Here is a 25,055-nt window from a genome sequence, read left to right as displayed (position 1 = left end):
TGTTCTGTGACATAGTGACATGGACCGTCTCAAAATCTTAATCTTAACAGTATTGAAAGTCAGTTAAAATTTCAATCGATTAAAAGCTCAAAAGGAAGATCATTGAAGAGAGAATTATCGTGGCTCTTGCAAAAAATTGCACTAATCGGGAAGGTAGGAAATAAAATAACAAAATATCGAGGTGTCGAGTATTACGCCAGAAAAATGCCGTTTCAATAAGTAGAGCGCGCAATTAATCGATACATTTTGCCTTTATTCTTAATTAACGAGGCGTCTTTATTTTTATTTGCAGGTAAGAAACTTCTCGACTGCCGGGGCTAATTTCTTCGCAACGACAGGATGGAAAACACCCTTGTGAGACATACATCGCTATCTTATTACTATTTATTCGTAATTTTGTTATGCATTGCATTAGCAACATACGCACTGCGCTATAATTAATATGCAAAGCGAGGGAGATGGTACCACGCAGGAAATCGTTAAATACTCATTATCTTTTATCGCGGCTACATAGGATTGGCGTTTGCAGGATTGCGATACATACACGCTTCCATTATACACTTTATCATAGATAAGAGTCCCTCATTCTGCACTCATTTCAGGTACCAAAAATTTCCGTAATCCACCTGGATCTGACTAAGAGTTTCGTCCATTTTATTTTATTGTTTCATTGACTCTCTGGCTTAATGTAAGAATAATGTCAATGTACTGCGCGGCCATTAGTGTGAGCGCAAGGTGTTTCAACAAGTCGCTCCATTAAAATCGTTTTTTTCCTGGGAGGAAATCGCCCGTAATATCCGCTGCGTACCACCCACGGATGTGGATTTGCATCGGTTTCACTTCGATTAATCTTGCATTGGAATACATCAGCTCACAGCTTAGCGCCTGAAGCGTTTCTGGTTTGTGTCCGTTCATGACATGGTAATAATTATCGCTATCCTGTTATCACTGATATTATATCGTTGACTTTAACTTTGAAAAATGTATTTTATGTCAAAGAATTAATTAGAAATTAACACTGGTTATAGTAATAACAATAGATAATAACAATTACTATCAGTATTAGTAAAATGGAAATATTGTCATTATTGCTAATTATTCTCAAAATTTTCTTATCGATTATTTTTAGAATTAAAGATGTAATTAAAATTCCATTAAATTTAAATGATTGCAGCTGTTCTAGATATACAATGCCTAGATGTACGATGCCACAGTACATCAGAAATGCTCAAGGTATTGTACGAAATATGCATCTGCAAAGCCAGATCAGCCTAAGTGATCACAAAGCCTGTCGATTGGACGCAAGCAAATTAGTTAATCTCTCCTAAACAAAGCTGCGGGATTTATTATATCACATCTCCAATACACATGCAAAAGTGTATTTATATTTCGATTTGCTCATAAAGACGATTCTTTCAATATCGACCACCATCTTATGAGGTTGCATCTTTAAACGCTTAATTAATATTGTTTAACGTAGATATAGTAATTTAACGTAGTATAGTATTTTAGATTCTTTCAAAAAGTCTACCGATCATCTCATCATCGATAGTTCAAGAGCAATAAGCGATAAATTTGTGTCAAAAAGCCAGACACCTGCGTGACTAAATTGGAATTATTTGAACTGATCACTAATGAAAAGGGCGAGGACGAAATCAAGTGGATACACATTAAAATATGCATCGGCGGGATGAAATTACCAAGTGACACGTACTTCACGTGGGATAGAATTATCGTTCAGGCTTTACCCGTTTCTTTGGTAAAAGCGTTTTATGATGTCCTCCGCGTTAGAGCTGACTCGGGAACACTCCGGGTCGGTTTTATCCTAATTGACGGAATAATTGCACGCTTTCGAAGCGAGTTGCCAGCCGTTCTTTAATCCCGTCGTTTCAAATGAGGCGTCTTTGATACTTTTATCTTGATATCTCGATATCTCGACGCTATTCAGCTGAGAAACGCTAATGATCGCCAACGCGCGGCTTAACGAGATAATGTGTTATCATCGGCGATCAATCGAACGAACATTAATTCGCGGTTTGCTTCTTCACACCGACATCTCCTCGTAGAGTCTGCTCGCGAGAGAGTTAAAGCGCTTAATTATGTTACCGGGACCGTTCGCGGGGCCTTACAAGCGCGCCTAAGATTAATGAAACGGGATTTGCGAGATCATGTTGACAGATGGACGAGTTGCTTGCCGCGCGATCTCCCGATTGCATTTTTCTACATCGTCAGAGATCTGTCAATTACGATGTTACAACAATGCTTAGTATTACAATGATGATTAATAGTCAAATTACATGAACACAGCTTTAGATTATCCTCATACGTCTACAAATTACATCGAAGATATGAAAAGAATTTACGCGAGGAGGAACAATTGATCCTAAACCGATCAAAGATAGTGTTAGAAATCGATATGATAAAAATAGAAAATTCGCGTAATATACACATGTAGCTCGACTTTTTGTTGCTTTTTATTTTGCGTTCTACTTAAAACACGTTGAGATGTATGATTAACCGTACGAGTCCTTAGTTTAATTATTTAAGCGGGTGATTAACATCGAGGCGTAGCTCTTTCACTTACGGATGATAAGCGAATTAAGTTTGACGTTAATAAAACCGGCTGCTAATTATTATGCAGGAGTCGCGCGATACGCGGATCGATCGATCATCGTAATGGCCGTCGGGTTTGAAGAGCGATCGCTGCTTTGCGAAATTCCATACCCTTATCGCGGCCGCATACTCGCCTCCGCAACAAGTTGCACCGGGTTGTCGACTTACTTTGATCGTAATTACGTGCGGGACTAGTCGATTGGACCTGCGAGATGCATCGCGTTCTATCTCGCAAAACGGGCCACGGGAAAAAAGACACGTCTGTCTGGTCAGGAACGAGGCGCACAATGTGCGTGCATTGCGGCTGATCGCAAAACATTTTACGCGATCAGCACTTTGCGATAAGCCTACGGCACATACCGCATGTGTTCCAGAAGATTGATTAACCATAATAAAGTAATAATTTTGAACAAATTTCAATCCTGTCTTAGAAAGACTTTGCGTTTAACATCACTTATTATCATAATAATTTATCATATATAATCATCTGTAATTATAATAATAATTGAATTGATTGATAAACCAAGCTTTTCACTCTGATTTGTTTTATACGTACCAATTTTCAGACGATTTAAAAAATTATATTCTACGTGCTTTTTGGAAAATTGAATACGCTTTGTAAAACGACAAGAAAGAATACGGACACAGGCAAAAAAAGCTGCAAAATCTGGCGAAGAAAACAAGGACTTTGAGCTTGCAAATAAAAGCCGGCACGGTGTAAAAGTGAAAGCAGAAGGATGAAAAGGTAGAAGGAAAAGAAATATGTAATGTTCGCCTCCGGGAATACAGAAGTTAGCTATGATCTCTCGGCTGATCTCTGTTACGCCGCACGTGTTCTCACCGCGTTTGTCGCCTCGTTCTATGCGGTGCGAACATTTGATACAGATCTCCCCGCGTGGGAGAGAGCCGAGGTCAATCTTAAGAAGCTGGAATACAACCGTCGAATCCTCTCGGTCCTCTCGGTGAAACCCGAGCCGAGTAAATTTCCGAACGTTTTCAGCCGCGAGAGCACAATCACGAAAGGGAGGCAAACTGGCGAGATTATTTTTGCGCGAATGTTTTTCATCAAGTATCGGTATTTATTGTACAGCGCCGATATTTTCGTCGCTTGACGAAAACAGTTTTGATATCCCGCGTTTTAAATATTCTCCTTTCGCTTGGGAACGGGCAATTTATTCTTTCGGTCGGTTTTTGTCGACGGCGAACGTATTTCTGGCGCGGGTAGCAGCGAATTTCGCGTCGAGAGCTCTCGAGGAGCACTCCTATGCACGCGGAAATAATGACAGTATCCTTAGTCTCGAGAAGGTGGAGGAATGAGGGGGAAGCGAGGAATGGCTTTAAGTGAAGCATTGGGAGCCGAAAGAAAATTGTATAACAATTGCGGAAGTACACGAAACTTTGGGGCCCCGAACGCCGCTAACTACAAACGACTCTGTCCCCCTCGTTAAAAGTTTCAAAACTACTCCGGATGATGCAAATTACGCGTCCGCTTCCGCCGCTCGCAAGGAGCGGGCGGAGAGCGGTGCGCAACCGGTTGGCCGGTCGGTGAGAGCGAGCAGGATTGTTGTAACAAGTTTGCGAATTGTTCAAAAGAAAATACGAATTACGCTCCCTCTGGCGTAATGTCACTCGCTTGTTAGACGGGAACGAGGAAGCGGCTAGACAAATATGAGAGTATCCTCACGAGGAAAATGCCGCGCAGCCGAGCGTACTCCGAGGTATCTCAGTAGCTTTTTATATCTGCACATTATTTGCGCTCGTTAAAACACTCAGACAATAGTATACACGCTTGTGACATTAAATTAATCAATTTAGACGGTCTTTCTTACTATAAATAACAAATCCGATCTCTTATAATGCATACAATATATAGTACTATTTTCAAATTATTTTCAAATGCTAGAGATAATTATATATTATAGCGTTGTATGAGATATAATCCTAGATATTATCTCGCATCTTGCTGGAGGTTTCGAATCTTACCGGATCTCACTCGCCAAATATTGAAGAACTTTATCAGACTTAGCTGGACTTCATCTTTGTCTGATGTAAACATACGAGATTCGAGGTTCAGCAAGCTCTGGCGAAGTCCAGCAAGTTCTGGCGAGATCCAGCAAACTCTGGCGAGCTGCAGCGAGGTTTGGCGATGTCTGGAAAAATCCGTGCATTCCGCAATAGCCAGGAATACATAAACATGATGCACTCGATCCGAATTCGAGCAGAATTGATGCAGCTTCGTGAAGCTGGGCATTCCTAACGTTGTGCGTACTACAATGAGACAGGAGCGTCGCGATGATTTACACCATCTCGTCTACGTTCTCGTCACGACTGCTGACGTCACGTGAAACTGGGCCTTTAAATTCTGCACAACGCCCTTTCGGCCTTGAGATGTGCCCCTACATTAGTATGCCAGCGCCGAGTATACAGCGGGGCATTTTCCACGTTCGTAGAGCCCGAACATTATTCTGAAATATGACGCCAAATACCATTCGCCTCCAGTTACACCCGTAGCTCGCTCGCTCGCTCGTTTGCTCCCCCGGGCGAGTTACGATTTCGCATAAGCGACGTGCATGCGATTCCCTCTACGAGAGGACTTAAATAAAGGACCGCAGGAAAAGAATGAGATATTGCACCAGCCACCTGGTCGTTTGTTCTTCGAGATCGAATTTATTGTTGTGCATTGTATTTATCCTCTATTATAGTAATTATATTGTATAATATATTACATACAGGTACAATATGCAGGAAAAGAAAGTAAATATCTGTGAAGGTACAACCAATTATACGTACACGAGTATACACGGATCGTAAGAAATGTTCCTTAGAAATCTTGTTCCTTAAATACGAAACTGGTCCTATTAAAATTGAATGTCTTTTGCGGGAATTTCATCCGTTCTAGAAAGCGTATTGCAGAATTTATATTCAACGCGGGCGAATTATTCCGCAAAATTTCAGTGGAAATTACTGCGCTTTCCAGTTCAACTTTCGCTGCCCTCGTCACAACTCAGCGGCGCGTTCGTGAACTCTATTCCTGGATCCAGGGTGACTTCATTCGTTTTCCGGGATTATGGTCGGGAACCGGGGACCGCTCGTACGGAAAACGTATCTTTGCTGCCCGTGCTCGTGATAGCTCGAGATGTAACCGCGAATGGATTCGTAATATCGGCGGGCTTAGTGCCCGTGTCGTCCCGCGTCAGTTCGCAGCGAGCGAGCGAGCGCTCGCTTGGGTTAAGCCGAAAAGGAACTCGGTCGAATTGCAGTTTGATGAAGACGGCAAAGCCCCGGCGGTTTTCTTTCTCTATCCCATGTGAGCGATTTACACCTCGGCCCGCTTCCATTAATGGCAGGTCGGCCAATAAATCGGAATATTCTCCGTGCTACGGTTGCGCATTAATCCGCGCGAGTCCGCGCGTACGTCTTCACTGAAGCTTCGAGTAGAGAAGCGTGGTGAATCGGAATCATAAATGCTTCGTCTCGAAATTAACAATAAGAAGGGATCGCGGAGAGTCAATCGTTATTTTTGCAGCTTGATGGCTTGATGGCTCCGCAACACGAGAGGAGGCCTCTCACGCTTCGCCTTTTACATCGAATGAAACGTTGAAGCGCGTTCATTAAACGTCGACGATAAAACCGCGACAGATCGAACATCTCCCATTTCGCGGGAGAACATTCTCAGACCGCGGACGGAACTAACGTTACCGTACCTGGAATAGCCGGAGTTTACACCTGTGCGCAGTTACTCCCGCGGATTCGATATGCCGGCTTAGTCCGACTTACTGGGAGTTACTGCCAAGGCGTATTACCAGTTCTCAGGTATAGCAGTGGATGCAGAGAGTATCTCGCTCGCTGGGATAAGGCCCATTTTGCGCGAGAGGCTCGGTATCGGGACACGTTGCGTCTGCTCTGTATGCGCGCGATACATTGCCGCAACTAAGCTACGGGCTTGCCACGAATTGTAGTGTTTGCGCGATAGTATCTATTTTACGGTGACGTAAACGATATAAATTCGCCCGAGAACAAATTTATCGATTAGTAGAAGTCAGCAATTATGAAACATTGCATGAAAAAAATAAAATTGTACATTTGAATACGTACTATAAAAATTTATTGTGGAGGAATTGCTATGCAACCGAAATGTGAATGTGAACCGAATGTTTCAGGAATATAAATGATTAAATATGAAAAGCATGGAAAATAAGTTGATATTTTTTAAAGATAACACGTAGGTTGATATTTGAATTATTCACAAAAAAACTAAAAAATACAAAAAAATATCCTTTCTGCAAACGAGGTGACGTAAAAATATACATAAGTAGGTACTGGAATATAATATGAAGATAATGCAGAATTGCTTCTTGAACTCATTCCAAGCTGCAATCTTAGAATTTTGGAATCTGGAATAAGGTCTCGATAAATCTGGTTCTGACGAAGGAAGGAGGTTGTCCAGCGAGATAAAAGAATCGATCGATCGGTCGGGCATTGCCAAATCGTCGAGTGGTCCATGTCTGCTCCACGTTTTCCGTTTGATTTCTCATTATTATCTGCCCGAAACACGCGCCTCTTCTTTCGATGACTTTGAAGCTCGTCTCCAACGACGATTAGTTCGCTCTTCAATTCCGGAATCGTGCAACTTCCGGAAGTGACTTGATTGCTTTAAGTGCGGAAGGAACGGAAGATGGACAAAAGGAAACGCGCTTTCCGGCACGGAACTTTTCGCCGGTACGGAATGAAAATCTATTGATGGAGATTTTACAATATTATCGTTATAAATTTTATTATTTATAATATCTACATACACAGCGAAATAAAAAACAATAAGACAGATGTCCCCAAGGCCCCTGATAAATCTGAAGTAACTTATTAATAATGACAACGTGACGTGACATCACACACACTTAAAAATCTTTCCCCAAATTTACATTGTTATTTATTTAAATCATTGAATAATGAACTTACGTCCGAAGGAATTGCAAATTGCGATCTCGCTGAACTGAATTTAAATGTCCGCAGACGCGTGGCACCGAATGCACGTATACCGGATAAGGAAAAGGGGGCACAAGAGGGGGATCGATAAAAAGGCACGTCTATATAACCGGAAAGAGTGCCCTATCCCGGATTTTCAGATAATAAGGTGCTACGGTATGCCATGCGGCGCGTTCTGAAAATGGATCGACCCTTTCGAGAGTAATCTCATAAATACAGGGCTTTACACCCTCGCACCACCGGCCGGTTGATACAAAAAGTAAAGGGGATACAGAGCGACGGCGTGAAAGTGGAGAGTGAAGAGGGACCAGAACGAAGAATAGTGACGTTCGGAACTATTTGTCTGTTACTTCGAAGGTGCCAGTAAACGTGACTTACGTTAAAAGCCGAACTTGCGCGTGAGATTCAATATTGACTTCGCACGGAGGGATGGAGGGGGCATGGTGTATCTTTAAACTGTCGCTGACAAAGGAGAATACATATGTAAAGGATGAAGGCAGAAAAAACACGATCGACAGCGTTTCGCTCGAAAAGCCCTTACGGAAAGCTGAAGGGAAAAAGATGGGTCGAACGATACAGCGTGCATTTTTCATGCCTTTTTCTCATTCTCTCTTTCAGTGATCAATTTTTTTTTAGTCTAGCAGCCTTTCGTTATGATTATTAATTATTGCTGCCAGAGAAGGAGATCAAAAGGTGTATAAAAATAAGTGTAAAAGTTTTTCAAGAGAATATTGCATAATCTCAAAGTGCCGTAAACACGTGTCTTGTAAATGCAGTAAACATAAATTACAGTTTTACACAGTACTTTGGCCCTTTCTATACATATAGTATTCTTACGTGATAAATTTGCTACACCAAATTTTTTTCCTATAAACTTCATATCTTGATCTTAATCGCAGATACTTTTACCGGTTTCAAATAATTTTTCTTATAAATGTTACATTTATAAAATATTACAGTTGAAATTTATAATTAAGTTTTCGCATGTTTTCTAATTGTTAATCAATAAGAAACAACAGGCAGAAGTTTTGTTTTAGAAGTCCGAGATATTGTAACGCGGCACACACACACACACACACACACACGAATCTTTGTTTGTAATAAACTTGGTCATCAATTTTCGTTGATGGGCGATCCATGAGGGAACAACTGACAAGTTCAGTTGGGAATGAGCAGAATGAGACGAGCGAGACGAGCACGTTTTTGCTTTAAAAGTAATCTCAGTTGCCGATAATTCTGGTGAGGGAAGAAGAGCAGCTTCTCATCCTAAACCGGAAACTTTTCCAGTTTAGCCACTAACCGGCGATAAGTCGGTCGATTATTGTCGGGCGATCATCATCGCCTTGATTGTGAGGAAAAGAAGACTCGTTATCACGATATCAGCACCAGGGGGAGCACTTTAAAACTTTATTGTATCTATTATTATAACATTTAATTTGTAATAACAGTTTTCTCCAACATATGGAGCACGTGGTACTATGGAGTGTCTCATGTTTGTAATCCAATATTTATCTACTATTCAATATCTATAAAAAGTTTTATGCAGAAGCCACAATTAATGCAAGCTATCCGAATTTTTTTCTACGATGAATAAGAAATTATGGAAGGAAATCAAACTAACGAGAGCCACGATTAAAAGCAAATTGAGAAGCGCTTAATTATTGTCTTTTGATTGTGCTCTCGTCATATGTTTTTGTCATCAGAGATTTCAGTCTGAAAAGAAGATTTTTCCATAAATTAAGAAAAATAGTTGCATGCAAAAGAAGAAAACGAAGAGTGAGAGAGACTTGCGACAATGAGAATGCGACAACGAGCGTACGAGTTCTGGAACTCCCGGTATTTAATCCGTTATTCGACAACAATTCAACGCGTTTTATCGAGACCACTAACTCTTATCGCGATTTGTCTGGAATTATTTATAACATGACCGAGAGACATCCACGGGAAAACGCTTCCGTCTGTCTGTTTATCGCAAACAGGAACGTATTCCATTCCTGGTAGCTTCGCTCGCTAGCCTAGTGGTAGTCCGCGATGTCCGTCGAGTGCGTGCCACAAATTACCGTCGAGCCGGTAATTACCATTGGCAAAAAGCGAACCCGTATTTTAATCGGCGCGCAATTAAGGTTTATTGGACTACACGCGATACAATTTATCGTATCGGCTGCCTTCCGCGCTCGCGTTTATATTAATTCCACCACTGCAGAGCCGTAACTACGATCGTAACTAGCTCGCATATCCGCGCCTGGAATTCAACAACGCGCGGCTACATTTCTTTCTTGCAAAGTTCTACATCGAAATTGAGCATAAAAATATTTTACTGTAAAAAGAGAAGCGTACAATATAATAATATTATTACACGAAAAAAGTACAATAATTTCATTTTTTAATAATTTTATTTTTCTGTGGAGATTTTAATTACTCATTGTGGAAAATAAAAATTCTGATTTCTAAGACAGTTTTAATAGACAAAGCAATAGTAATATTTTCATTATATAAAGAGAATTGCTTTTTTGCAAAAAGAACTTGGTCACACACACTCTCTTTTCACATATAAGAAATAGAGAAAAGAAAGTAATTAATCAAAAAATTAGTTTTTCTTTTTTTTCAAAGAAGATGGATTTGTTCTAGACTTTTTATTGCCATTTTCGTCACGTTGTAATTACGGCACTGAGCGCGACAACGATTTTCGCTGATACTAGGCGAGTCATTCGTTTCCTTCGCAGCACCAACGCGGACCCTTTAATAAGGCAGACAGCGCGTAATTACGATCAGCGGAGAATTGTCAGTGCGGCTGGAAATTAAGGGCGCGCATGTCGCAGGATGCATACGTCGATAACTTCCTCTCACTGATTCGCGTTCGCGAGTCCTTATTTACTGCAGACTTCGAAAGGGATGTACAATTTTCCTGACTCGACTCGGCGAAGGATATTTATGCGCGGTGATTATGTAGAAATAACACCGACCGAGTCATGAGTCGCGATTAAAATATCTAATTGAATACGTGATTAACGAATGCTGTCAATTTGCCGTAATCGATTGCGCTCGCAGAGACCACCGCGAGACTACTGCTGGAATGAAGTGCTACAGCAGATCTACAATTCTTGACTCTCTTTATCGTTATTTATCGATACAAAATCATTAATTTCTTAAATTTGTAAAAAGTTAATGATTTCGAATCGACTAAGAAGTTTCGCGAATTAAATTTGAGAAGTATTTAAATAGTGATATCAATCGTTTAATTTAAAACGACGTCCAATCTAAAAGAGAACGGGCTCGGTTAAATAAAATAAATATCGACTCTCTCTACGCAAAATTTTGTTTCTCCGATTCTTTCATGTCTGATAATAAACCGCGCCGTAATTACAGTAAACTTTTTCTGCAGCTTGGCTGAGCCACATCAAAGAGAACAATATCGTAAGCAACTTCGGTGGAAACGGAAGTTTCTGTGATTATTTCGTTGAGATGGACACAGGGAAAATTATAATTCCAATAAAACAAAGAAGGGGAGAAGGAAACGCAAGCTACATAATAATGAAGCGCAGATTTAGTCTCCCTTCTTTATTTTCCCTTGAATTATGATTTCATGGTTTAATAAAAACTTTCTTGATTTAATAAAAAGCGTCATGATGGAGCCATTTCTCGATTAAAAAGACATGAGGTCAAACAAATCTTTGTGACATTGCCAGCACAACATGCACAATTAAAAGTTTTACTGTACACGCGTGTACTATGGAATGAACTTGTAAGGGAAGATTAAATGCACTCTTAATAAAATGAAAATGCGCATTAATAAAAAATATTGAGTGTAATAGCTCAGACACTCTTCTTCCTGTAACTCATAAAATAAGTAAGCTTCGCGGATACATCAGAAGATTGAGTCGGCTCAACTCTTACCCCAGTTTTACAGTTACCTATTTATTGATGAAGATAAAAATTAGACAAATTATTATTGAATTATTACATTCATTTACATTCACAATTTTCCTGAAGAACATGTACAAGAATACGCATAAAAAGCGTTTAAAGTTTTCAAGATTGGCAATGGAATTGGGAAGTTTCCCATGCGCGCGTACTTCAACATGAACCATTAGAATTTCCAGAGTCTTGCAACTGAATCGGAAAAATGGCAGATAATTTTGCTGCCGGACGTCAAATGCCGTGCACCGTCCGTTGGCTTTGATCATCTGGGAACGTCGTTTGATCGGCACGTCAGTTCGCGAAACCGCGACGTCTCAATTTGCGGGACGTTAATTATTAAGGCGAACGAGTTAGAGAGCGCATAGACCGTTTCCCATGACGGCGGAATGAAGGTACCAGGAAAACGGACATCGGAGCTTGTAAGACAGACAGAAAGCGAGAGAAAGAGAGAGAACGGGAGACAGTCAACTTGCGATAAGCGAACACGAAGTGAAGAAGCTCTCGAACACGTTGTACCCGAGGAAACTTACGAGAGCCGTCTCGTACGTACGTATCGTCTCGGCCGCGTCCCGCGATCTTAATTGGGTTTGTAAGACCCCGCGGAATGCGGACGACGGACGGCTGTTCGCGTAATTGTTTCCACGCATACTTGTGTCGCTACGTGAATCGTATAACTATAATCGCACGCGTACTCTCTTCGACTTGCGTGCGCGCGTGAGACTTCTGCGCCTCGAGAGGGTTCAGGCGACTGTGATCGAGAAATCTGATATATCCGGCCGAGATCGCAGTTATTAATCCATCCGCCCATCCGCCTATTCTCATTCGGAGGATTTTTATTATTCGTGCACACCACTGCTCGTATATAATAAGCGTAACGTACGGCGCGTATTTTGCCTTATCTCTGAACCGACGATCCGATGCTCAAAATAGGCGCGCGTCTCATCACTTACATCGTGAGAGGCTCACGCTCATTAGGCGTTTAAGAACGATCGTCCCGGGAAGTCATTGTGAAAATAAAGCTCGCACGCTTTGTATAATTAATCACGAAGTATCACGATATATCTATCTCTCCGCGCGCGGATTGACGGCAGGATTTTGCGAAACAGGCAGTCGTCTAATAATTCACGAGGATGTGAACTCCTCTCAGTGAGAGGATTACGGTAATTGCATACGTTTGCAAGCAGCAGCCGTCGAGTCAATCGATACCACGGAAATTAACGTACGTGTAGGTATATATCTAATTATGAAATTGCACGATCTCTGAATTAACTATACAACTTTAAACAGACACTCATAATCCACATGGTAAGAGGCTTGGGTCCCTATTCTAGGGGCATTTAAGAGCACGGACTTACCGTGAGAGACTCAAAGTCGCTTGCTGCTCGTAATTAATCATCGAAATATCGTGGTCTCGTCTGACGGGCCAATCTTACGCGCTTGTCTCGCGTAAGAGGTTTAGGCTCGTTTCACGTTTAGGAGAACGGTTGTTCTCTCTCTATTTCTCTATCTCTCGCGTTTCTAAGCTGCGTATTTAAATTCATTGAAGCCAGAGATACAACGTCGAATAAATCGCGGCGACGTCAACCGCGACATAAAATACACCGCTTTGCATGCCATGCACAGGTCTCTCTCTCTCTCTCTTTCTCTTTCACTCGTTCACTCTTCCTCTCTCTTCTGCTTGTCGCTTATATTATCCCGCGCCGATGCTCCCAGGGGCACTATCTCTATCTTCTCGCCTGCGGCTCCCGAGGGAGCGAAATAGAATTCTCAGTTTCAATTCTACGACCCCTCTTCTTCCCTTATGCTCTCCTCCTCCTTGCTGTCCTTTACGCCGAGATAGGCCAAGACTCGCCGAGGATCTCCGCCACCGATCCTCGTCGGAGTATCGCCGCTGCCGCCGCCGTTTTCTGCCCCCGCAGGGCAGATATTTTATCAGGATCGATCGATACGCCGATACGATGATCTTCGAGAATTCCACCTCGAGCGGCGTCTTATCGTCGAGCGCAAAATATTGCGCGGATAATGACAAGTCTGCCCGAAACGAGGTAACAGCCAACGAAAAATCTCTGTTATGTGGGGAGATGACGAGTACATATCTAAACCCTCTTCTCTCTCTGTGCACGTTATTATTAACCACTTAAGCTGGAACGACATGTTACGTGCACGTGATGGCTTTTCTACGATGTACTTGACAAAAACGTGTCACGCACGTCACGTATCGTCTTTTTGCAGTTTGCAACAAAAAATCAGCGCTCCGTCACAATTTCTATTTTGTGCTACACTTTTACAGTCTGCAGCAAAATTCTATAGCAGGATCGGTTGCTCGTGATCGATTGTTAAAAATTAAACGCGGAAATATCGACCTAAAAAAACGAGAACATCATCTCTATCATTCGCCATCACGATCAATCACGACAGAGAGAGGAAAAAAAAGAAAAAGAAAAAGAGAGAAAGAGAAAATTACGCATTCGAGAAATTGCGAGAATTATTAAAAGGAAACAGCGAAAATCGAGCACGCGTTTTCCACCTCGCCTGGCTGCCTCCGTCGCGAATATTTGCGCCCCGAGTTCTCGGGCTTAATTCATATCATATCTGAGGCTTGGAGGCAAACATCGCGTTGACAGTGAACGCGTTCGGAAATCCCCGGCTTCGACGATGACGGCGAAAAGCCCCGGCGAGAATGACGGGAACGTTCGATTTCTCGCTTTTGCGCGCGTTCAACGCCATCGGGCGCGCGAGTTAGTCCCGTCCGATTAATCCCTTCGTGCCCGCGGCGGCAGCGATATGATTGGCACGCATGATTGTTACCCGACGTGTTACGAGCTCTGAAAAGCGGATTAATCTCGATGAACGGCCGCGCAGCGATTGAGTTGATCATTCACGCGCGCACGCGAGATAATTCAGTGACTTAATGATCGATAATCAGCGGCGAGCGATCGCAAATAGCGCGATGCGCCCACTTCGCCGCGTTCAGAAAACGTGTTATTATTATGCAATACGCCGTGATGATGCGCGTGTTTTCTTTTAATCTCAGATTTTATTTCTGCGCGACAAATATATTATTTGTCATCGTTATTTCTACATTTATTTTAATTCTGTTTATATTACACCTTTTTTATCTTTATTTATTTGCATGCATGGAGATATCCAATTAAGTTGCTCTCACGAAATATTAATAAATATTATAAACTAAGATCGGGAGACGATACTATTAATGATATGCCGAGAATTACCGCCAACGGTTAATTCCACCTTAACGACGGAAAGAGTAAGAGAATGCACCAAGAGAGTTATTTGCAAACAGATTCTCCGGTGAAATATCGGTATGGATTCTCTCACTCTTTCTCGTTCTCTTCTCTCCCGAGAAGATTTCGCGCGCGACCACCGAATAGATTGCGAAACTTCCGCGCGCCATAAATAAATCTCTCTAGCCCTGAAACAACGAGATTATTCTTGAAACTTGGGGGATATTTTAGGAGGAATCTCGGGAATGCCGAACGTAAACGCGCGCGGCACATTGACCTATTTTCTTATTATTAAACCTCAACCTCAATCTCAGACACACGTCCGCCATTCCGCGTGCACGTCCGCGCGATCCTCCGCGGACGCCAGAGGAGAGAGAACGGGCGAGGAACCAACTTTCGCCATTGCGGAAATACGTTGAAAAGGCACGCCGATTACCGGGAGCAACCGGGAGTAACTCTTGCGGAGTTTTGCAACTCGCGGAAACTTTGTGGAGCGTTTCTTGCCCGACTGCGATACTTACGTTAACAGCCAAGGACTGAAAAAGGACCTCGCTTCAACCACCGCGCCGGTCAGCTTGAACGAGCGCGATATCGCGTTTATTTTACGTTCACGTTCGCGGACCGTCATTCAAAATTAGCCTGCGAAAGACAAAACCGTCGATGTGCTAGGACACCTCGTTCCGCTTCGAAACTGCTCTCTCGGCATCTGGTTTTTTTATCAAGCCATTAAAATATTATATCGAGACATCCCTGTGCCGTCACGCTTTCCTTCACGTTTGGCTTTTTCTTGTCGAGTAGGACGTTTAATAAATTTAGCGTTTCTTTGGAGGAACGTGGAATTCTTCCATTAATTTGGACAAGTGGCCGCGGACGGGAGCACGAGGACACCCGGTATAATTCCGCTGTCACGTGCAGACGATGCGGCGTGGCGTTTTCTTTCTTGGCGTTTCGCGTACGCGTCCCTACTTGGCCCCTCCGTGTGCCCCGTTAATAGTCCGGGGGCCCGTGCAAGTGACGCTTTCGGTTGAGTGGTTTAATTATCAAGAAACCGTGCGCGGTTTCCCCGTAAGTGAGTGCCATTAGACGACGCAGGTGTAATGAACTAGTTTAAATGAACGCGCGACCTCAAATCTTTCTTCTCGCTCTTTATCGTTTCGATAGTTGTTATAACGCCGGACATCATCGTTGGTATCTTGCTTTGGCGACGCGTCATGGAGTATTATTAATTAAGACTGGTATTAAAACTTAAAACAAATCATTTTAAGAGAACGTTCCGTAAAAATTTCAACTGACTTGAATAGACTTATAAGATATTAGATCGGTGCATAAGTTCTTACCGATGGGTTGAATGGATCGCTTTAAAAAAAGACTCCTTTTTCGACGTGATATTCGCATATTATACGGAAAAAGTCATAGAAAACGGTGGAAAATACTTTGATTTATGCCTTTATGGTGTATCGATTGTTTCATTTCAATAAAGAAAAATTGCAAAATCGACAAGAACTTATGCACCGTCCTAATAAATTCTGTGTAATTGAAAGCACAAATAAACTCAGAAGAACGATGAAAAAGGACGCAAATGTCAAATTTGTTTTATTGAAATAGTTTTAAAATAAATGTCTATGTTTGCGTTAAATAATGCCATTCGTTTCTGTTTTACAGTTACGGCGAACCCTCCACCTCAGCGACCGTGGATTCCATTGACAAGGCCAAACAGGACTAGGCCAACTTGTAAGTACTCATTCATCCATAATAATGGCGACACGTCAATAATAATGTCGGCGTAAAAATATCTGCACACATATCCACACGCATCACGCGGATGAAATAAATAACATAACATATTTCTTCACATGCACTCGCCGACCCACCAGCAGCGAGAGAGAGAAAGAGAGAGTGCATTTATTAGATACAAGATTCAAACGATTTTCTCACATTCCCATTTACACAACGATCAATCAATTCGTTTATAATTGCATCGCGCAGCAAAAAGTAGCGTTCCTTTAATTTACGCAAATATCAATCGCGGATCTAAGACACGCTTAATTCCATATCTTCGCGAGTCGCGGCGAACGTTTCATTAATAGCTCGTTTCGCGTCGTCATCGGCATTTATCAGAATGCACGAGCCGCGTGTCAAATCAATGCATAAGTGTTCATTATCATGTACACGCGCGCATACACATACGTTATCACATCGAGAAGGTAAAAGGGGTGAGAGTGCTGCGACGACGTATGGGAAAACGTTACAGGCTGATAGTGAGTAATGCACCGCTGTGACAATCGCACATGGCGAATCAAAATACGACGCAGCGCGGCGAATGCGTGCGTCGTAAAACAAATTGCGATTTACGCCGGGTGGCGTAATAAATTCACACACTAAAGGCCAAGCGGCGCCTGCCTGCGCCCCCTGTGTTCTCCCTGCTTCTTCCACCCAGCGATATTGAACTTTGCCGTTACTTGGATCGTTGCTTAAATCCGCGGCGCCGAATCGCTCGTGCATTTATGTCTCTACGAAACCGTAACTGCACTTGTTCCGACGAATTAACGAAATATCCCTTTTACGCGATCCGACTGCGAACTAAGTACTGCTGAGAGTAAAGTTTTAGCGTCTCATTAACAATCATCTCATGTTAAAAGCGTTTATGTGATTACGTTGCATCAAATTGCGTCAAATTATTTTTCCTAATTTTCTAATAAAAGATAATTAGTTTTTTAATTTTCTACTAGATAAAAACTCTAAATTATCTTTTACTTTCTACCTTCTGGGAGAAAGCAGCCAAGAGAAACATTAACAGTATAACTTAATACCATTTAAATCCAAAGGGAATCCCAAAGAGAGCAAGGGATGAATGCCAAGTGCACCAGTATTACGCTCTTATCCTTCCACATTTCGGTTTCCCGAACCGAAAACTCGCGTGGCACGATCGCTCAGAGCGATCCGCGTAAATTCACCTTAACGTACCCCCGTATGGACGATGGAGGCACCTTGACCATCGGTCAACGCCGACGAGTCTCGCAGCCCGGGAGCGTCGTGCTGCATCCCGGTCGCCGCCGACGGCTATATACCGCACCATCTGGACAGATTTATTGCATGACACCGCCACGGCGGTCGTGGTAGCAGGAAAGGGTGAAAGAGGGAGAGAAAGCGCGCACCATGGCCGGCTGACTCTACCGGAGTCGCTGCCGTCCAAAAGGAAGCCATTGTCGGCTCACGCTGGACGCGATAAATCATTTCACTACGGTTTACGCTATTCATTATTTACGAGGGGGCCTCGCATTATATCCACGACGACGCTTGCTGATTAGTTGTACCGTTTCGCGTATGCAGATGCGTACGTGTATGCGTATAGTATTTGCCTGATTCTTAAATTTCATCGTGGTTTGTATTGATATTTTATTAGGTCTCTTTATTTTATTTAATATGGATATTAACAGTATATAATTAGTTATTTTTATTTGTGCAACACGTTTTCTCTGATTACCTAATGATCAGATATCTCGAAACTGTCGACGCATCCGCCTGTGTTCCTCATGTAGGCTTATTCACTTTAGCTGTAATCAGAGAGCCATATAATTGATAATATAAACGTTTATTAACTGTAACATACGTAATATCTGTCTCGGACGGTTATATTACTGCTCTCGGCCACATACACGTGTAAAAACTAGCGATTTATTGGTGTTTAGCGACGTTGCTGGAGATGGCGAATGATCTGACGTATGACTGACTTATCCGAAAGCATCTCAAGTGTATTCCAAAGACGGCATTAGCCATTAAAATCTGGATAAATTACAGATGCCTCCGCCGCCAAGTACAGTCTTCTAAACTCGCTCGCTATAATTCCAGCGAGCGAATCCGACGTACGTATCGTAAAACGTGGCACTTAGGGAACGCATTTTCCGATTAATTCGAAAGTGGCCTCGTAAAATGCAAAATCCGATGCTAAATATGATTTCTCGGAAACACGTAAATATCTCTGAACTTAACAAATGAAAGATGAAATATTGCACAAATGAAATGTGCTTTTAAATTGGCAATTGTAATTGTAAATCGTAATCGCTATCGCAAAAAAGCATTGGAAACATTACAGACGATCATACCTGCAATCATTCAATTGATCGAATATTAAATAATCCACAATTAGCTCACTAATTGTATTTTTATTAAAGAAAACGTAACATCGAATCTACTCAAAAATACATTTCCATTAATTACTATTGTTCAGCAGCCTGGCGCTTCTCGTCGAGGTCGATATTCCCTGGGAGAATTCCACCAGGCGAAGCACGCGTTGCTCTGGGGACGTAGACATATCACTAACAAACGTAGGTAATCGAATATCGCGTGCTGCATATGGGAAATGTTATATTAAGAGAAAGCGAAGAGCACGCGGTTCGCTCGAAGCGGCTTACAACGCCGCGGGCGCTGCGTAATCGCTCAAAACGCTCAGCATCCGGCTAAACGAGAGCTTACTGTTTTAGCATGCAGCAATTTAGGAATTATGCGAACGCTTTAGACCGATTTCCCCGAGATCACCGTAATTAGTGCGACGAGCGACGTTACGATCCGCCGCGCGCACTCGGGGTAAGTCTGGCCGCGTTTTGCCGTCGTGCTTGCTGCTACCACCGCTGTCATTAGCACCGTTATACCAGGCTGAGACCGGCTGGAGGAGAATGATTCTTGTTCCGCGGCTCCGGAACGCGCAGAATTGCATTCGGAATCCATGTTGCTCCGCGATAGGCCGATGCGCACGTGCAGTTCCGTAGAATCAGATGCTACCAAGACTGGTAGGAAGTGAATTTGCTCAGGATTCGCAATGATTTCTAAGTTTCGGAATATTTGTCACTGCATCTTCTAAAAGAACGAAATTTGTTTGCGAAATTTATTACGAATCTATTAACTTGAAACAATGGAAACGAAATTTGATATTTATATATAAAATAATAATTGATGTAATTATAACTATAATTTAAATCCTAATTATAAATTCTATAATTATAAATATGTAATAAAAAAATATAATAATGAATATAATGACAAATCTCTAAGATATTTCCTAAAAGTCGCACACGAGAAACTTTGTGAAGCCGCGGTGATCCTTGACAAATTTCATTTAAATATAAATGTAACTATACATATAATTATAAATGAATGCATATAGAGCTACGTTTCCATTTTAACGCAGCGTCCTATTTATATCTACTAATAAAGGAATTGGCACGAGTGCCAACATCTCGCACGTGGCACGTGGAATTACGTAATACGCTGTTTCTGATGGCAGCGGGGCCGCCGGTAAGGCCCGGCGTAAATTACTTTCTTACACCTCGGAACGGTCCCAACAATCATACTCATTATGGTGTCCCGTACATGGCTGGGTCGAGCTCCACCGGCACACAGGGAGCAATTACGCGCCATTACCATTCCTATCCCCCGTAAGTGCTTGCGCGCGTGCGATTATATTCTTATTAGAAATTATTATCGCTCGCGCGCGCGCGTGTGTAGCGGTAATCATTGCCGCTTTTGTCGTGATTATTACCGTGATCGGCACGACGCATTACATACACGAATAGACAGGTGAGTGGCATTGCGTTTGTTACTGTTAGTTAATATCACACTCGGACTCGACTATTACTTTCGCCTTCGCCTCGCCTCGGTGGAATCATCGCCTGTTACTCGATTGCCGCGATTATCTCGATCTACAACAATATGTAATGAAATGATGCCGGTCAATGAGATGGAGGATTTATTTAGATTCTAGGACAAGGCTCCGAGGTATCTTTAATGAACAATCGCTTACCTTTACTTGCGCTTACGTGGAATCTGATACAGAGAAGTGAAAAATGACGAAATTTTAACATTTTTTTAAATTATGAAAAATATTTTAATTTTTTTATACTAGTATTATATTAATTATACTTACATTCTTGATTATGGTAGATGTTATAGTAGATTACTTTACGCTGCCCAAAACAAATTGAAATAATGCGGTTAGAAAGGTTTTTACTGGAATCTCTGAAAACATTTCCAGCGGTCATAATGTATCGTTACGTTGCAACATCGCTAAAGCTTATGAGAGTTTTAAAAAAAAGAGTACGTTCATATCTCGCTCGCATTGCATAGAAATGCGCGCCGCTTTCCCCATATTCCCCTAATGTACGTTTTAGAGGCGAACTTCCTCCTCGTCGATTTATATTGCTACGTTTCTGCACCGGGGCGCACCGCGCTTATGCGCTCGCGAAATCGGCGGAATCGACCGCGACGTTTCGATTTATGAATAAGTTCGCTCGCCTACAGGTATCTGTAACTGGGTCGATCTCTCGAATCTCGACGAAAGTTGGCCAATTATTCGCGGCAGATTTTTACGTTGTAAATATCCCGCCTCCGCGAACTCGAGATCACGGTAATACCGATTTACGAGCCAACTATTTCGGTGTGCAGCTGCACGGGTTCGTCGCACCGCAAAGTCGCTTATTTATCGTCGGCGGAATCTCCGCGAAGTGGATCCGACTCGGAAATTTCATTCAGCTCGCAGTGTGCACGATACGCCGTATTCTGTAAGATATTTCCTGAAGCACACAACAAACTTTAGAACCGCGGAAATTCTTTGACAAATTACACTTGAATTTTCAGCATATTCCAAATAATCAAATTGCTTTGAAGCTCTCAATTGTTATATAATTTCAACAAATAGAAGAGCAAAGTTTGAAACAGATTTAAAATGACTGCGAACAAAATATCATTTGTCATATTAGGTCACAATAAATTATAAATAAACAATTTACTTTTTGAAATTTATTTTAATTAATTTTTCTCTCATATGATTCTAAAATTGTATATTTTATTGGATTAATAAACTGCTCGAGCCTTCCACAATGCAAGATTGAAATGTGCTGAATCCATGAATTTATTAATTTCCAATTTATTTTCTGATTGAGCGGAGACGCTCCATGTAAATATCATAGCTTCACTCGATATATGAGAGAGAGAGAGAGAGAGAGAGACAGACAGACAGACAGACAGACAGACAGAGACAGAGAGAGACAGAGCGAGAGACAGAGAGAGAGAAACAGAGAGAGAGAAACAGAGAAAGAGAGACAGAGAGAGAGAGAGAGAGAAAGAAAGAGAACGACGATCAGTCTGGCGTGTGTAAATTAGGTAACCTGTCCAGACCTCCTCTTGCGAACTGGTTTGGTGACTCTTGGGGCAGGTCGTGGCTCGGCACGGCATATCGCTGACCTCGGAGAGGATACCTAGTCGTGAATGGACCATCGCTTATACGCTACCATTGACTGCCGCCGTTACTGCCTTCTATAGGCAGCATCTTCTCCTCAACATCTAGATAAAATCTTGATTCGCTAGTCTAAATAGTGATCTAAGTGGGAATACGACTCTCTTATTCCTTAACTGCACGTTTTCTCAATCCTTAATTTATTCATCTTTCGTCGTGAATATATACTTTGCAAATAAAGAACAATGCTAGTTTAAGGCCAAAATTTGCCTGTAAGGGAAACGTACGAAATTGGTCAATCTGTATGTTTATGGACCTGCTGAACTCAAATATGAAAGTTAAAATTCTCCAAACCCCAGGGAAAGTTGTAAAAAAATAGGTTTTTGACAGAAAAACTTCGTCTTGCACCAAATAATTTCTAATGAATATATAATAATTATGAACAATATAATTGATTTTATATTGTTTTTTAATAGTATTTTGAAGAGAGAGAAAGGGAAGGAAAGGCATTGCGACCGCTCATTTTCACCGAAATTCCACATTTTTATGGTTCTATGGTTTGCAAGTTTCTTACTCTTTTCATTATTCTCTAACATTTCGTATACACATTTTCTTTTCTTATTGTAAAGATATAATAGAGCGGTAAAATATATATATACAATATATATGAATATGAATATAAGTATATTTAACAAAATCTAATATTACATGCGGAATAAGGATACAATGACATATGCAGTCTTAGGGTACGTTTATGTTGGAGCAGAGATAAACAATAAGAGCGGTGATACTAGCATAGTACCGCATATTGACACATTTATTAACCATAATGACAGTTAATTCGAACTTAATTCAAGGATAACAGAGAAAATGAAATAAACCTTAAAAGTAATATGCAAATAAAAAATAGAACTAATATGATTTAAGGAAAGTATACGAAGATACGTAAGGAGCGATGAACGCAATACAGAGTAACAGACGTCGTGCGATAGCTTCGCGGACTGACTGGAATGTCGTTCTTAGCTCTATTTTTTGCAACTAGTGACTGAGTAGACACGTTGCGATACGCAACGCGGTACTATGCTAGTATCACCGCTCTTATTGTTTATCTCTGCTCCAACATAAACGTACCCTAAGACTGCATATGTCATTGTATCCTTATTCCGCATGTAATATTAGATTTTGTTAAATATACTTATATTCATATTCATATATATTGTATATATATATATATTTTACCGCCCTATTATATCTTTACAATAAGAAAAGAAAATGTGTATACGAAATGTTAGAGAATAATGAAAAGAGTAAGAAACTTGCAAACCATAGAACCATAAAAATGTGGAATTTCGGTGAAAATGAGCGGTCGCAATGCCTTTCCTTCCCTTTCTCTCTCTTCAAAATACTATTAAAAAACAATATAAAATCAATTATATTGTTCATAATTATTATATATTCATTAGAAATTATTTGGTGCAAGATGAAGTTTTTCTGTCAAAAACCTATTTTTTTACAACTTTCCCCGGGGTTTGGAGAATTTTAACTTTCATATTTGAGTTCAGCAGATCCATAAACATACAGATTGACCAATTTCGTACGTTTCCCTTACAGGCAAATTGTGGCCCTAAACTAGCATTGTTCTTTATATTACATTTGTTTTTATTTCTACAGACAACAAAGAATTGTAATTTGCAAATTATATAATATTTTATACTATATGTTTGTATCTGTATGCTTCTTTATTTTTATTTCAATTATTGCCATATCATACTACATGGCATTAATGACGAATTAAGTGACTGTTTGTCAAGATAGGCAAATTGAAACACCCAGCTTTCCATGAATATCGAAATTAAAATAGATTAAAGAGACTTCAGATTTTAGACATCACGATTGTATTGAAAAGCTTTTGTCACGATGCAAAGTTACGTCTTCACTTCGCATGAATGTTTAACGTACGCAGCGTTTACAATGGATCTTCTATCTGTTCTATCTACCCATCATCTACCCGACTCTCGATCGAAGTTCCGGAAGTGTTCCTCCGAGCATATTCCTCCGAGCAGCTAAAACACTTCGCAGATTAAAGTGATTAACAGGTTGGCTGTCGGCTGTCGAAGCTGCGAAGCTACCTCGGCAGCTATTCGCCGTTTGCCGAGGTTCCGACCGTGCCCCGAACACATCGAGCTCGTCGAACTTTAGTTTACGACTTGTGGAACACCTCGTCATGCCGGCAATTTTGCCTGAACGCACTTCGCGAATACTTTCACCGTCACGGCGAGAACCGCTAAACCGCTGAATGTTTGGCTCATTATCGTCCGAGGTTGCAATAAAAATTAAAATTGTCCGAAGCGGCGGCCATAGATGTTGCGGAAATTTTATTAAACTGTGTTTTTTGGCGAGCGAATTCCTCTTTCATGAAATATTTATACATGTAAGATTTATAAATATTAATTACATACATAAAATGTAATAATATTATATTTTGAATGTAATAATATATATTTTGAAATTTACACGTACCAAATGTTATATAAATTAATTAAAATTATAATAAAATTAAAAGTGGAAGTATAGAACTTTAAATTTGAGTTCTATAATTATAAAAGTCTCGCTTTTCTTTAAAGTTGGTGTTCGATCCGTCGAACTGGAGATACTTTTACAGAAATTCATTGTACTCGAATTTCTTGAGATATAATATAATCACGATAATTATTCAAGATATATATTGTATAATCCAGAGCTTTTATCTCAACAGATGATACCGCGAGCACTAACAGATTGCTCACGGGATACAGAAGCGCGGATATATATAATTAATATCAGTAAGCGAAACTTTGGCTTGTTTGACTTAGTTCGCTACCAATAAATGCGCTGTACTTGGAGACGCGATCAGGTTTCTCGCAACCCCAGAGACATGGTCCTGGATCGTAGCAATGTTTACTATAACTATTTGGTAACTTTAGTCATTATCAGTTTGGCTCGATAATCCTCGGATTAAGTTAATTCTCCCTAAAGTGGTATCTGCCAGTAGAATAGTGTTCAAAAAGGCACTCGCAATCGATACAATA

At 41.1% G+C, this 25,055-nt stretch overlaps 1 protein-coding gene across 3 annotated transcripts in view; it reads left to right on the top strand.

Annotated features, from left to right (window-relative positions):
* Positions 1 to 25,055, top strand: part of LOC105286974 (CCR4-NOT transcription complex subunit 6-like) — a 601,608-nt gene that overhangs the window by 556,822 nt on the left and 19,731 nt on the right. For 2 of the 3 annotated variants that reach the window (XM_026970648.1, XM_026970649.1), the window contains exon 4: positions 16,422 to 16,490. In XM_026970648.1, coding sequence (XP_026826449.1) covers positions 16,422 to 16,490 — 69 coding nt within the window. Of the gene's footprint in view, positions 1 to 323; positions 355 to 16,421; positions 16,491 to 25,055 lie in introns of those variants that run through there. The other variant, XM_026970650.1, reaches the window with a different exon arrangement.

Source organism: Ooceraea biroi, chromosome 6 (assembly GCF_003672135.1).
Source record: "Ooceraea biroi isolate clonal line C1 chromosome 6, Obir_v5.4, whole genome shotgun sequence".
Taxonomy (NCBI): Eukaryota; Metazoa; Arthropoda; class Insecta; order Hymenoptera; family Formicidae; genus Ooceraea; species Ooceraea biroi.
The sequence above is the reverse complement of the archived record's forward strand: the minus strand, read 5'-3'. Positions and strand labels throughout refer to the sequence as shown.